This window comes from Meles meles, chromosome 18 (assembly GCF_922984935.1).
Source record: "Meles meles chromosome 18, mMelMel3.1 paternal haplotype, whole genome shotgun sequence".
Lineage (NCBI taxonomy): Eukaryota > Metazoa > Chordata > Mammalia > Carnivora > Mustelidae > Meles > Meles meles.
Genome location: NC_060083.1, coordinates 42,381,983 through 42,396,489, shown reverse-complemented (window position 1 = coordinate 42,396,489; position 14,507 = coordinate 42,381,983). Strand labels below are relative to the sequence as shown.

Here is a 14,507-nt window from a genome sequence, read left to right as displayed (position 1 = left end):
CAGGATGGAGGCGGATCTTCTAGGAAGAAGCAGGGAGGAGCTTGTATGGGTCGGCCCCGCATTTGGAGCGCTTCAGTATTATTGTCTATGTTCCCCTGGAGTGCATTTCCGTGCGCGTCCACGAGATGTCCCCTCAGGCTCCAACGTGGGTTACATCGGAGTCCTAAGAGCGTGGAGTCACCAGCGTGGAGTGGGTAGGGCCTATCGCAGCGCAGGGCATGATGACGTCATGCATTGCCGGGCGGTTTCTGGCCACCTCTCGCTCAATCTGCGCCCATTTACACCCCCCCACCCACCCCGCGTTTGGGGTCTCGGTCGAGATTCTCGAGGCTCGTACTCAACCGCCGCCCAGTGCATCCGGCGCGAGGGAAGAAGCTGCGAAAGAGGGATTGTGAGCACCGAACTGGGGAGTAGGAGAAATCATTGGGATTCAGAGTTCCTTGTAAGAGTTTAGCAAGTGCTGAAAATAAGACATAAAATCCCCGCAGCCTGGGAGTGCGGGTGGGGGGAGAGTGCATTTGTTTACAATCACTGCACTATGAAATATACGGGTGCACTCTGTGTACCGCCCAGAGCTAGCACTCTCGGGTGCGGGGTTATTAAAAACAGCTCCAGGGGGCGCCTGGGTGGCTCAGTGGGTTAAGCCTCTGCCTTCGGCTCAGGTCATGATCTCAGGGTCCTGGGATCAAGCCCCGCATCGGGCTCCCTGCATAGCAGGGAGCCTGCATTCTCCTCTCTCTCTGCCTGCCTCTCTGCCTACTTGTGATCTCTCTGTCAAATAAATAAATAAAATCTTAAAAAAAAAAAAAAACAACCCAGTTCCAGAATGTAGTCAGCTGGAGGCTCTGCTCTGCCGCGTTTTGTGAGGCGGGAGGAAAGCGGCTGGAAGCCCCTATTGGCAGAGGCTTCAGGGAGTGCGTCGGGGCGCTTGTTTGCACTCAAACAGACACTGTAGTGAAACGGGGAGCACAGTAATAGTGTACCTGAAGAGAATCTAAGAATCCCCAGGGGAAGGAAATTGAAACAGAAATCCTGTCCACTTACTTTTCAAAGGAATCTTCCAGTGATTCTGCAGGAGGAAGATCCCTGTTCCAACTTCTTACGACGCAAAACAAAAACCCTCCCTATCTTTGAACTTTTTTCCCTTCTGTAGATGGAAGTCCAGAGTTTTAAACCAGGTCAGACCCTACAAGACGATCTAGCTCTGCCATAATGTCAGAGAGGGCAGAGAATACGCATTGACCATATTCTTTTAAAAAAGAAATTATTTATTTGACACAAAAGAGAGAGAGATCACAAGTAGGCGGGGAGGGTGGGAAGTGGGCTTACTGCTGAGCAGAGAGGTGATGTGGGGCTTGATCCTAGGACCCTGAGATCATGACCTGAGTCAAAGGCAGAGGCTTCTTTATGTTCATACAGAAAGAGGGTATTCTTTGTCTCCTCCTTGTCATATTATTGCAGCAAATAGATCCTTGCCCTGAACAACTGCTTGTTGAAGGAAAAACATTTTTTCTGGTTTTAGGGAACATGCCTGGACCAATTCCTCCCTAACTGTCTCTCTGTCCCCTTGGGCTACGGGATGGATAACAGGACTTCTGAATCATCACTGGAATAAACTCATTAAAGCCTCTTCTTCATAACACCCTATCGAACTGAAGGTGGGCGAGAAGGGTAAAGGAGGAAAACAGAAAACAGATGTGCTTTGTTGTTCATCCTTACGAAGTTACCCTTCTGGATAGTTAGGGTGTTAGCTCACCTCTTTATTAAGTGTACATCACAAGAGAAAAACAACCAGGTCAGCAGATAATTACTCAGTATGTCTTTGAGCAATGTAGTGAGGCATTGGAAGATGCCCCAGAATGGGGGAGGATGGCTTAACACAGTTTGGCAGTTGATCATGAATTTTTGTTGAGTGAGGGAACTGGAGGGAGGGGGAGAGTGGCTAAGAAAGGGGTGAGTCTGACTCCTGGGGCCAACAACCTTGGAGAAATTATTCCACCCATAAAAGTACTTTAAAAGAAATTGGTAAAAGATGTTAAAACCCAGCTTTAGACAGAGAAGGATGGTATGAATCCGCTAGTTTTATAAGATTGCGATAACCATATTTGCAGGTCCATATGGCAAGCCCATATTACTTCCTCCTACAACCACCCTGAATTGAGGGCAGCAGAAGGAAAGGTGAAATAAGATAATATCACCATTTCTTTTTAAAAGTTGGGGGCCAGGCTTATTCTTAGGTACTCTTTTATTTTTTTTTAAAGACTTATCTGCATTTTCTTTTTGATATACTTGCAAGTTGCCTTACTCTTGGGTTTGTACCACAAATAAGCCCATCCCAGTCCTTCACCCCGAGTCCAGAGGACCCTAAGCCCTCCTCTTTGAAGACAAGCTGCTTTGATGATTTTCGAACTTTAGAATCTAGATTCTACATTCCATACCTTCATAGTTCTCTGGGCTTTCCAACTGGCCCATGGACAGTATAATAGTACTCATATACATGTGATCTATATGTAGTATGACAGTGTTTATTTTTTTTTCCTTGCAGAATTTAAGAAAAACACCAAAAGACATTTCACCCAAACTGAAATAATATTTTCCATTAATTCCAGTAAATCTTGATTTGTGGAAGCATAAGGAGGGGGATTGGGATAAGAAATGAATTATTTTTGGTTTTGCTGAAATGGTTCATAGTTTTAAAAATTTGAACTTTTCCAAAAACAAAAAAATTGGAACTTTTCCACTTTTGGAGGATCAAAGCATCAACAGATGGGTTGTGGAGCTGAAAGGGTAGGGGGAGAGGTAGAGCTGGACAAGCAGATATCACTTATCTTGGGTAATCAGCTGGGGTTTCCATCACCTTCAGCCTGACAGCTCTAAAATACCCCTGGGTGTTAAGAACACAGCACAGGGAGGTTGTGAAGGCATGAGGAGGCAGGAAACGGTGGAAAAGACAAGTTAGGAGGCCTTGGTCAGCAGCTGCAGGAGGGAGAGGCCAGCGTATAGGGCACAGAGGCGGGGGAGGGTGTCTGGGTCCCACATATACTGGGGACCCGATCTCTGCACTTCGAGGCCACTCAGCCCCACGAGGGCCTCTGTGAGGGTCAGTTCCTCTTCCCCAAGGGAGGAGAGCAGGTCTGGCTGCAGGGGGAAAACACCCTCTTTATCCTGTAGGAAACTCTGTTCCATTGTGTTCTCCACCTGCAAGGAACCAAAATAGCATAAAAAGAAAGAACTGGAAACCTGTCCTCCTTTCTCCTAACTTATAAGAACCATGAAGAAGGGGGTGCCTGGGTGGCTCGGAGGGTTAAGCCTCTGCTTTCAGCTCAGGTCATGATCCCAGGGTCCTGGGATGGAGCCCCACATTGGGCTCTCTGCTCAGCAGGGAGCCTGCTTCCTCCTCTCTCTGCCTGCTTCACTGCTTACTTGTGATCTCTGGCAAACAAATACATAAAATTAAAAAAAAAAAAGAACCATGAAGAGGGGCTACCTTTCTCTTACTATAACTCCTTTCATTACGTTACAACTCCACGTGGGCCTTCTAACGACCTTGTTATGGTGGGCAGCACTTTTGTTGTTGTTGTTGTTAGCCCTTTTTTACAGGAGTGAATTGAGACAGTCTTGGCTGTGAATAAGCAAAGACAAGGTTTTCTGTCTTCTCAAGCTGAAAAACCCAGATAACTGCCCAGAAATTCACTCTTCTACTTCCAGTTGCAAAATAGCGAACAAGGGAGAACATGGAGACAAATGAGCCGTGAGTGTGGGCCCCTGCCCTACAACAGAGGCTCGCCAGGACAGTCTATTGTTAGGCTGAGTCTATATCTTTCCACGGGTTCCAGCTGACTCCCTCCCAAACTCTCTTGGCACCTGCAGTTTTCTCTCACCAGCGTTAGCTGCACGGGTAGGATCTTTTTCTCCATCGATTTTATCAGCAGCTTCTGTTGGGCTTCACTTAGCTCTGGAGATAAATAAATAAATATAAAAACGCAGTGCTGGTACAAAGGGGACTCCAGACCCCAAAGAGGTATACTTCCTCTTTTCAGTGTTAATTAATCCACACATTTATCCCAGGTTGAATGCTGCTTTATGCTAGGCACCTTTGCTAGGGGTGTCGGGTAAAAATCATACCCCTTTCACTCAGGGAACTTGCAGGCTAGCGGAGAAGCCAGGTGCCGGGACAGCTCAGGGTGTTAAGGGACCCATAGCCAAGGGGTCTACTTTGGACTTGGCACTTGAAGGTAGGCTTTTAAAGGGGACAGACATCTCAGCTTACTCCTGAAGGACCAGGGAGTTTTTCTAAGTGGGGTAATGTTTCAAGCAGAGGGAAGAAGATAATTCGGGGCAAGATGAGAAGATGTCACTTTCTGAAATTAAAGCTAACAAATTTCTATATAAAAGTGATGAGCTTAGGGATGGCTGGGTGGCTCAGTCAGTTAAGCCTCTGCCTTCAGCTCAGGTCATGATCCCAGGGTCCTAGGATCGAGCCCAGCCCCACTTCAGGCTCTCTGCTCAGTGGGGAGCCTGCTCTGCACCCCGCCCCCCACTCCTGTTCTCTCTCACCCTGCTTTCTCTCTCAAATAAATAAATAAAAATAATCTTTTTTTAAACAAGTGATGAGCTTAGCTATATATAGAAATTTTAACTATGTGATTGGTAAAACTAGGGTTACTTCCCAACCTCTATTAGCAAGGCTAGGCTACCTTCTCAGATGATCCAAGGTGCCCAGGTGAATCCTTAGGAAGGTAAACAATGTTTATTTTTATTATTTTATTTTATTAAGGCAATCTCTGTTTCCAACGTGGGGCTCAAATTCACAACCTCAAGATCAAGAGTTGCATGCTCTACCAACTAAGCCAGCCAGGCGGCCCTCTAACCAATTTCTTTTTTTTTTTTTCCATTTTATTTATTTTTTCAGCGTAACAGTATTCATTGTTTTTGCACAACACCCAGTGCTCCGTGCAAAACGTGCCCTCCCCATTACCCACCACCTGTTCCCCCAACCTCCCACCCCTGACCCTTCAAAACCCTCAGGTTGTTTTTCATAACCAATTTCTTTAAATGTAGATATAAACTACTTTAACGGTGGTATAATTTGTCTGGCATGCATGCATGCATTCATTTGTTCATTCATTCATTCATATATCTGGGTGATCCATTTCTATCCCTGAAAAGGTTCATAAATGAAAACCTTATTCTCTACTTACCTGTTAGGGCTCCGAGGAAATAGAGGATGCCACCCATAGCCTCCTTTGATACCAAGACATCTTTTGGGAGTGCCTCCAGGGTCACTTCATGTCCTTTGTCTAGAGCCCCTTCAAGCTGCAGGGAAAAGTAGGCAGCTGTTTAAAATAACACGGGTAAGGGGCCCAGCACGGTGCCTGGCACATCACAGTCCCTTGAGATGTGTTAATTCTCTCTCATTTCCTTGTTTCTTTTTCAAGGTGTCAAGTTCTGAAAAGTACGGGGCTCCTGGATTTCGTGGTCCCCGAGCCTTGAACTCTGGGAGGGAAAGGTTCCAGTCCCCTTTCTGAGGAAGGGCCCTGCTGGCCCACTGCCTACCCTCTGTCTGTCATCAGGTGCTTTGAGAGAAGCTGTCCTGTGTGCCCTTTTCCAGAGGCACGAGGAGGTCAGTGGCAGCCAGGTGGGGGTAGGGAGGACCCCTGGCCAACCTCGAGGAGGACACCCACAATTGATTCTCCTGGCCGCGACCACCTCTGTCCAGTCCGGTCCTCTGCCAGTTGAGACACCCACCCACACACACACACCAGCAACCTTCCTCTGGGACCTCACCGTGAGTTCCAGGTCCTGTAGCTCCTTTTTCTTCCCGAGAAGTTTGCTGAGGCAGGTGAGCAGGGAGCTTTGCCCTGCTTGGTTTAGCTTCTTTACCTCTTGGATCTCTCTTTGAACTTCTTCTTTTAGTGTCTTGAAGTCCTCATGTTCCTCCCCTGTTGAGACAGTGAACGTGGTAAGCCAAGCGCTCTCCATCTGGCAGCCTTCCCGTCCAGCCCCCGCAGGTCCCCGTGCTCTGTTCCCAGCCTGAGCCTGACCTCTCTTCTTGACCAGGGAACATGACTATGAAGTTTCCATGAGCCCTGACTTGAGGTGTTATGGGGGATGGTCTAGGGCAAGGAGGTGAACCAGGACCCACATTATCATCTAAGCGGACGCTTGATTCTCCCCATGTTCCCAAGCCCCATCCCACAACAGTAGACAATCAACTTTCCTTTCTCTTAGACTCCAGCTTAAAGTTGAGAAGGAAAGCCTATTTCCTCTTCTGGAGTTATTTGGCAAAGAAGAATGACTTTGGTGACTGAGTGAAGGCGAGGGTGGGTGGGTCTTAATCTAAGGGTATGGGTGGATTGAGGTTAGCTTGAATCTTGGCCTGACCCTCTAAGGGCCTGGCATCCTAAGCCTATGTCCAGGGGAATAGCTTCTGGAAGCGGCTCCAGTTGCCCAGACCTGGAACTCAGCACCTGTCTTTCCCTCTCTGCAGCCCACTGCCTCATTCCAAAGTCTTAGGAGAAACTCAGAAAATTCCTTACCAGCATCAGATGCCAGGATAACATCTGGGGGTGGGGGAGAAAGAAAAGACAAGAATGTACTCCTCCAAAACAGTAGCCATGCCCAGGAGATGAAACATTAATGGGGTTAGGAAATACATCCTGTTTCCTGGGATGTCCCAGCTCTCTTGAAGCTACACTTGCTCCATTCATGGGAGGCAGGAATGGGGCAGGAAAGAAGCTAATCCAACGTGAAAAGGGGCCCCTGCATTGACTGAGTTGGCATCACTGTGACCCAGTGACTCATCTATCCCGGATGCTGGGCAACAGAGCAGAAGGTGTGCATGGGACAGGTTACAGCTAAGGTGGCCCTCGAGGACAGAGGTCTGCGGCATCAGACCACCTGAGTGGCCTGTCTAAAGTCTTCCCCCTGCCACCAATCTTTCCTAAGCCATTGGAATTTCTGCCATGTTTTGGGGACAGTTGTTTGCTGAGACCTGCAAAGAGTCAGTCTTTCAGGGAAGAGGAGAAAAAGATTGGAGTTTTAAAATTCTGTGTCAAGGGGCACCTGGGTGGCTCAGTCGGTTAAGCATCCAACTCTTGCTTTTGACTCAGGTCCTGATCTCAGGGTCGAGGGAGGGAGCCCCGTACAGGGCTCTGTGCTCAGCTGGGAGTCTGCTTGAGAGTCTCTCTCCCTCTCCCTGCCCCTCCCGCTTCTGCTCTCTGTCTCTCTCTCTCAAATAAATACATAAATCTTAAAAAAAAAAAAAAGAAACGAGAGAAAAAACTTATGGGTGAACTTCTCCTCTGGCTTTGCTGAAGACAGAAACAATGTACATATGTCAGCATAAAACCTATTTGTGCCTTTTTATCTAGAGCGGATGTCAAGGCAGCTTTATCAGTGATCGTTATAAAAACACACGGAGATTATGTTAGCTCACTCCCTTCCCCCCAACACACACACAGTCTGGGAACACACAGTATCTCTGAGTCTTATTTCTGCTTCTGACTTCCGGTCTCTCTCAGTTTCTCTGTCTCTCTAGGGCAGTATTTATGTGCTTCTGTCTCCCTTTCCTGAAGTTGAGGGCAGATATTTTTATAAAGGGACTTGGGAAACAAAACGAGGGGCTCCTTGAAGGATTATGGCACATGGTAGTAGGAGGTGCAGGATTTTAGCAGATGATGTCAGGGTGGGGTGAAAGGGGAAGCAATTTCACTTACCTCCGGGAGGGAAGGTTTGCATGTTATCATTGCAGATATGTGGAATATCTGTAAGAGAGGCGAGATCAGGAGGACCCTTAAATGGCTGCTCACCTTCCCCTCTCTATTGTCAAGTCCGTGGGCTTCGCTAAGGGCTAGGTCCCTGTCCCCAAAGGCCCCACCAAATCCCCTGCTCCACCTCTGTTGCAGAAGGAACTCTTTTCCTCTGTAAATCCTTTCTGCCTTGCATCCTTGGGCTGGTATCTGGGTCTATTTCCTCCATGGGCTACAGACTTCTGGAGAGCAGAAGGCAGAGCTTCTTCATCTCCGTGCCCTGCCCCCCAGCTAACCCGGTGCCTAGCATGCTTGGAGGTGTTCAGGACCCGGGGGGCTCTTTCAGTCCCTCTCCAGAGCAGCCCCCCTGCAGTTCTGTCCCTGGCAGCTGGGACCACAATACAGTAACTCCAGCACTCCTTCCCTGGCTCACCACCAGAGGGGACCAGGACACCTTAGTGCTAAAGCGGATAATTCTTGTCTGGAGGGGAGAACATGCCAGTGTCTGCTCACCCCACTCATCGTTGCCTTTGACCATCAGTTGTCTCACTCGAAAGGCCAGGATGCAGCCCTTCGGGATGGTCACGGCCTCCTTGTGGTTTATGGATCCCTAGGATCAGACAGTGAAGATTTTTGAACCCTCCAAGAGTCTGAGACATGGGGTGAGGGTGGGGCACGTGGAGGGGCAGGACCGAGCACCTCTGGGGAGATAAGTTGAAAACCTTTCATTTGTGTCCCCGATTGCCTTTCCACCTAGTCTGGACTCCATGGGATACACTTTGAAGCCCTTTGGCATCATCCCTCTGATGAGGAGTATCTCCCTTCCTGGTGCAGACACAGGAAGGAACTGGACGGACCAGCTCCATCACCTGCCCGGGCATCTCCATCCCACCTGAGAGTTTCCACAGGCCCCGTTCCTTCTTCCTCTTCGCCATCTGGCCCGTGCTCGCCTCCTTCAGGAAGCCTTCCATGACTAACCCTACTCCCAGTTCCAACTCACCCCTTGAATATTTATACAAACTAGGTTTAGGTATGTGGAGCATTTCTTATCTACATCGAATCTTCCAGGCCTGTGTTCTCGGGGCTTTAAACTGTGTGTCTCCTCCGTGAGACTGAGAATGTCTCTGTCCAGCGCATCAGGAACACCATGAGTGATTGACCCATGACTATGAGTTCCCCCTTCCCTGATGGCTCCCTGTGGCCTCTGGCACAGGCCTCTGGCCACGCTGGGCACCCTTGACCAGAGAGAGGATTTGGGTCGGCTGACAGGGGCCTGAGTCTTGAAAAGCAGGAAGACGGGGTGGGTCGTTTTCAGTATCCTGGGTAGGCACTGATGGGGAAAATGAATGTGTTTAATGCAGGCTACAAGGAGAGGCTAAACATAGGGGTGTGTGTGTGTGTGTGTGTGTGTGTGTGTGTGTGTGTGAGAGAGAGAGAGAGAGAGAGAGAGAACCAAACCTGAAGTCCCAAGGGGGCGAAGAACGGGAGGGAGAAGCAGCCCTCCGCCTTGCCGACTCGCTCCAGAGTGACCTCCTGCACTGTCTCCACCACCTCCATGACCACATACAGGTTCTCCCCTCGCTCTCGCATCTCCTTCAGGAACGGGTGCTCGGCTGCCAGCTTCCTGGGGCAGGAGACACACGAAGGGATGGGTCAGAACCTCTCCCCGCCTGCCCCATCACATGCTTCTCTGTTCCTCGGCCACTCGCAGGGGCGAGGCATGGTGGCGTCAGGGAGAGGGGTGAGGACTCTGGGGTAGGAGACTGAGGCCAAAGCCCAGGTGTCAGGGCAGCCACTCTGAGTCCGGGGAGCCTCATCCATAAAATGAGGGTAATGACACCCCGCTCCAGGGATGCTGAGAGGAAAACTAGGCAATCATCTGGCATGGCTCCTGGCCTGGAAGAGGGCCCCCTGCTTGCTCCTTCCCCCTTTTCCCTCTGCCTCAGGGTGCCTTCCCCTCTCTTCCCTCCTCCTTGTTCTTAGTCCTGTTCATCTCTCCTGGGGCCCGTCTCTTAACCTCCTCTCTCTTGCTATTAACACCAGTTCCTCCTCCCGGCTTGCTGGCTTCCAGAAACATGTCCTTTGATCTTGCCACTCCCTCAAATTACCCTTCTGTTTTTTTGTTTTTTTTTTTTTCCCTTTGCTTCACTGGCAAGTATCTCAAAAGATGGGCCCATACACACCGCCTTTACTTCCTCACTGTCCACTCCTAAATTAATCATTTGGCTTCTGTTTCTACTCCTCAACTGAAATCCCAACGACCTGGCACCCGCCGTATTCACAGACCTTCCCCTCTGCACAACACCGACCCTGCCGCCCAGAGCCTCCCCGTGACTCGGTCTTCTCCTGGCTTTGGTCCCACCCGGCCACCCTGCTTCTGCTCCCAGCTTTCAGCCTTCTAATTCCTACCTGTTCTGTCTGTGCTGCCTGTGCTAGTTTCTTTGGTTGCTTAAAATTTTACATTCTCTAAGATTCTGTTCTCGGGTCTCTGCTGTCTGGACTTCCTTGAACATCCACTCCCTGTACCTCATTCCTATAGTTTCCATCTTTATATGGCCGACCACCCCACAGGGATCTTGACCTTGACTTCTCTCCTGAGCTCTGGGCCCTCATTTCCAACTGCCTTAAAATTTTTCTCCTAGAATGAGATATGATTGGGGCACCTGGGTGGCTCAGTCGATTGAGAGTCTGGCTCTTGGTTTCAGCTTGGGTTATGATCTCCGGGTTGTGGGATCGGGCCCCCGGTCAGGCTTCAGGCTCAGCGTGGGTGGGGGATGTCTGCGTGGGATTCTCTCTCTCTTCCTCACCCTTTGCCCTTCCCCCCCACTTAGTCCTTTTCTCCCTGTCTCTAAATAAATGAATAAAATCTTTAAAAAATAAAATAAAATGAGGTATAATTGACGTATATCATCATGTTAGTTTTAGATGTACAACACATGCAATGTAGTGTTGTTGACTGTGGTCACTCAGCTAATGTCTCACTGGACCCACAAACTCAAAATGTCCAGAAGGAGCTCACAGTCTTTCTCTCCAAATACTTCTAAAGTCTGTCTTCTTGTTTCTGTTCATGTCATCACTTGGGTCAAATCTCAGAGTTAATTTTTTAACGTTCTCATATATGTAATTATTTTAATAAAAGTTATATTTATTGGGGCGCCTGGGTGGCTCAGTGAGTTAAAGCCTCTGCCTTCGGCTCAGGTCATGATCGCAGGGTCCTGGGATTGAGCCCCGCATCGGGCTCTCTGCTCAGCGGGGAGCCTGCTTCCTCTCTCTCTGCCTGCTTCTCTGCCTACTTGTGATCTCTGTCTGTCAAATAAATAAATAAAATCTTTAAAAAAAAGTTATATTTATTTAAGGTATACAACATTTTTTAAAGGTTTTTTTTTTGTTTGTTTGTTTAGGTTTTTTGCTTGTTTTTTTGTTTGTTTTTTGTTTTGAGGAATCTCTATACCCAGTGCAAGGCTTGAACTCACAACCCCAAGATCAAGAGTTGCATGTTCTTCAACTGAGCCAGCCAGGCACCCCACAGAGTGTTTTGACATACCTCTACATAGAGAAATGGTTGGTACAGTTAAGCTACTGAGCACGGCTAGCTCCTCACACAGGTACCATTTTGTGCATGTGTGGTGATCGACTCTCTTAGCGAATTTCCCATGAACAGCATACAATTATTAACATAGTCATCGTGTTGGACATTGGATCTCCATCAGCATCATCTTGGACAAAGCCTTCTCCCTCACCCTGCAATCAGCCATCAAGTCCAGTCCATTCTGGTGCCCCAGGGGTGCCCCAGCCCCAAGGGCTCCTCCCTCCTTATGCTGACTGCTCTTCCCAGTTCTCGTCCTCATTTTGCATCTCTGATGGACAGTGGAATGGTGTCTTGCCTGTCTGCCTGTCCTCTAGCTGTCACACTTCCTCTGTCTGGCCAGATTAATCACCACACATATCAAAGCATCCTCAGGAGTGCCCAGGTGGCTCAGTCGTTAAGTGTCTGCCTTTGGCTCAGGTCATGATCCCAGAGTCCTGGGATCGAGCCCCACATCGGGCTCCCTGCTCAGCGGGAAGCCTGCTTCTCTCTCTCCCACTACCCCTGCTTGTGTTCCCTCTTTCGCTGAGTCTCTCTCTGTCAAATAAATAAAATCTTAAAAAAATAAAAACAGGGGTGCCTGGATGGCTCAGCAGATTAAAGCCTCTGCTTTCAGCTCAGGTCATGATCCCAGGGTTCTGGGATTGAGCCCCACATCGGGCTCTCTGCTCAGCAGGGAGCCTGCTTCCTCCTCTCTCTCTCTCTCTGCCTACTTGTGATCTCTGTCAAATGAATAACTAAAATCTTTAAAAAACCAAAAAACCAAAGCATTCTTGGGGTCCCCCTGAAGCCTACAGAATAGTTCTACATCCTTGATCAGGCACCTGGGTCCTCCATGATCTGGGCCTTAGCCTCTGCCTCCCACTTGCTCCACTCCTACTTTTTCTTTTTCTTTCTTTTTTTAAAAAATATTTTATTTATTTGACAGAGAGAAATCACAACTAGGCAGAGAGGCAGGCAGAGAGGGAGGAGGAAGCAGGGTCCCTGCAGAGCAGAGAGCCCAATGCGGGGCTCGATCCTAGGACCCTGTCATGACCTGAGCCGAAGGCAGAGGCTTTAACCCACTGAGCCACCCAGGTGCCCTCCACTCCTACTTTTTCTGCTCCTGCCAAACCAGCTCTTCATGCTCCCTAGTGGTTTTGAGATTTCTCACCCACGTGCCCTTCTAATGTCCTTCTCCCAGACCTTCATGTTCAATTTCTACTCATCTTTCAAGGCCTGGATCATGGGCTGCCTCCTCCGTGAAGTCCCCCTTCATTTCCCCAGCCAAAAGTCCCTCCAGCCTGCCACAAAACTCAGGCAAAATCCTCCTAGGCACTACCTCTCACCCTGGATTATAGTTACGTTTTACAGATTTTTTTTTTTTTTACAAGCCCTAGATTGTGAGGTTCTTGTACAAAGATATTCCAATGCACCCTGGCTCCTAGTGGGGTGTTTTGCACTCCTTTGAGGCTGTATGAATATTTAAGCGCCCCATCACTTCCATCCTGCCTCCCTTCTTTCAACCACCACTTAACTACTTAAAAGTCAGTTCCCCTGGCAAGCACCCCCATTTGAGGTGCCCAGCATCGACATGGCATCAGCCACACCCCTTGTGCCATGGGAGCAGCGTTCCCAAGGGCTGCCTGGTGTAGGTATAAGACCAGGCAGATGGCTTGATTTATGGGAGCAGAACGCTGTGCCCAAGCTTCAGTAGGGAGCAGATAAGACCTTTTCCCTTTTATAGAGTCAAGTTTAGGAAGGAACCCTAGAGATTTTCATGGAACCCCATCATTTTTCAGGAAAGAAAACTGAGGTCCTGAGAGGAGAAGTGATTTTTCCAAGGTCACACAGCAAATTAATGTGAACGTGCTCATACTTGTGTGTGTGTGTGTGTGTGTGTGTGTGAGAGAGAGGGAGGGAGAGAGGAGGAGAATGAGAGAGGGGAGTGGAACTGGAAGTAGTGGAAAGAGGTGGTTAGGAGTGGTTAGGAGATGGCCCAGATGCACCCACGGACCACAATGGTCATCTTTTTCTTTCTTTCTTTTTCTTCTTTGGAGATTTTATTTATTTATTTGACAGAGAGAGAGACAGCGAGAGAGAGAGCGTGCAAGCAGGGAAGCAGCAGGCAGAGGGAGAAGCAGACTCTCCACTGAGCAGGGAGCCTGAGGCAGGACTCGATCACAGGACCCTGGGATCATGACCTGAGCCAAAGGCAGTCACCTAATGACAGCCTCCCAGGTGCCCCCAGAATGGTCATCTTTAAGGGCTCCTCTATGATGACCCATAGGTGAAGGTCAGTGTGAGGGCCCTGCCCGTTAACTCAGGGCCCAAAGCAGCCTTTCCAAGTGCCACCCACCCATCCTGGTAGCCCCCCAGCCCTGCCACTCTTACCTCTCCTGGTGCAAGGTCTCCAGAGCCTTAGGGGCCACACTGAGTGTCTGGACCTCCAGGGTACTGCTCCTGGACAGCCCCGCAGTCCCCGTGACTTTGACTGTCTTTGGCACATCCACCTCTCCCTCCACTCGGGCATCCAGCATATTCTTAAAGCTAAAGTTCCCAGAGTCTGTCGGATCTGCAGGAGAGAGAAGATGAAAGGGGCCAGGCTGAGCAGCATCCCTCTTCCCCTGCCTCCTGGGAGAACTCGGGGCTACGTGACACCGAAGCACAACCGGGCAGAGGAGCTTTGGGTTCCCCCTCGTAAGCCAGGGCCTGGCGCCCACCCATCGGGGCCCAGCCTCGCACCGGCACTGACCTGCAGGTGAGCTGCCAGCTTCTAGAACGTCCAGGAGGGTGTAGTCAGTGCGGACATACCGGGCACCCCAGAAGAGTGTGCTCTTCCTCTTCCTCAGCACCAGGCAGAAGGGATGGAAGCGCTTGAAGTCTATGAGGCTGTCAAGGGGCGTCAGGTCCCCTCTAGGGTTTAGCTGTCTGGCCAGGGCTCGGGTGACATTTTCAAAGATGGTCATTTTCTCTGTCGAGATTGGGTTTTGGGGGGGAGACAGCAGAGTGATAAGCTGGCAGACTGGAACATGGTAAGGGCTCCGGCCGAGAGAGATCAACCTGGCTTTGGGGGGAGGGGGTGCCTTTAAACGTGCCAGGACTCTAGGAATGTCGGAGCTGAGAGCAATGCAAGGAGCCTCTGCTTTGTGAGGAGGAAAAACAGCTGAGAAAGCTGAGGCAACTTGTCC

The 14,507-nt window shown here is 49.5% G+C and overlaps 1 protein-coding gene and 1 long non-coding RNA gene across 2 annotated transcripts; one reads left to right on the top strand and one right to left on the bottom strand.

The window, feature by feature from the left end:
• Window positions 1–303: 303 nt before the first annotated feature.
• Window positions 304–5,794, top strand: LOC123929674. Its single transcript, XR_006815948.1, has 3 exons — window positions 304–442; window positions 1,523–1,658; window positions 5,439–5,794. It is a non-coding gene; the product is annotated as an uncharacterized LOC123929674 (long non-coding RNA).
• Window positions 2,614–14,285, bottom strand: GSDMA (gasdermin A). Its single transcript, XM_045985623.1, has 11 exons — window positions 14,072–14,285; window positions 13,711–13,891; window positions 9,210–9,375; window positions 8,265–8,361; window positions 7,719–7,766; window positions 7,290–7,313; window positions 6,540–6,563; window positions 5,788–5,942; window positions 5,202–5,316; window positions 3,882–3,955; window positions 2,614–3,198 (listed from the first exon to the last, which is right to left on the bottom strand). The coding sequence occupies exons 1-11, from the start codon at window positions 14,283–14,285 to the stop codon at window positions 2,956–2,958; spliced, it is 1,341 nt and encodes a 446-aa protein (XP_045841579.1). The 3' UTR covers window positions 2,614–2,955.
• Between the last annotated feature and the right edge of the window lie 222 nt (window positions 14,286–14,507).

Excerpts from the sequence above, each read along its gene's own strand:
- GSDMA (XM_045985623.1), bottom strand. The coding sequence starts at position 14,285 with ATGACCATCTTTGAAAATGTCACCCGAGCCCTGGCCAGACAGCTAAAC. Across the intron at positions 13,892-14,071 it reads AGCTGGCAGCTCACCTGCAG|ATCCGACAGACTCTGGGAAC; the intron begins GTCAGTGCCGGT and ends TCTCTCCTGCAG. Across the intron at positions 9,376-13,710 it reads GAGACCTTGCACCAGGAGAG|GAAGCTGGCAGCCGAGCACC; the intron begins GTAAGAGTGGCA and ends CTCCTGCCCCAG.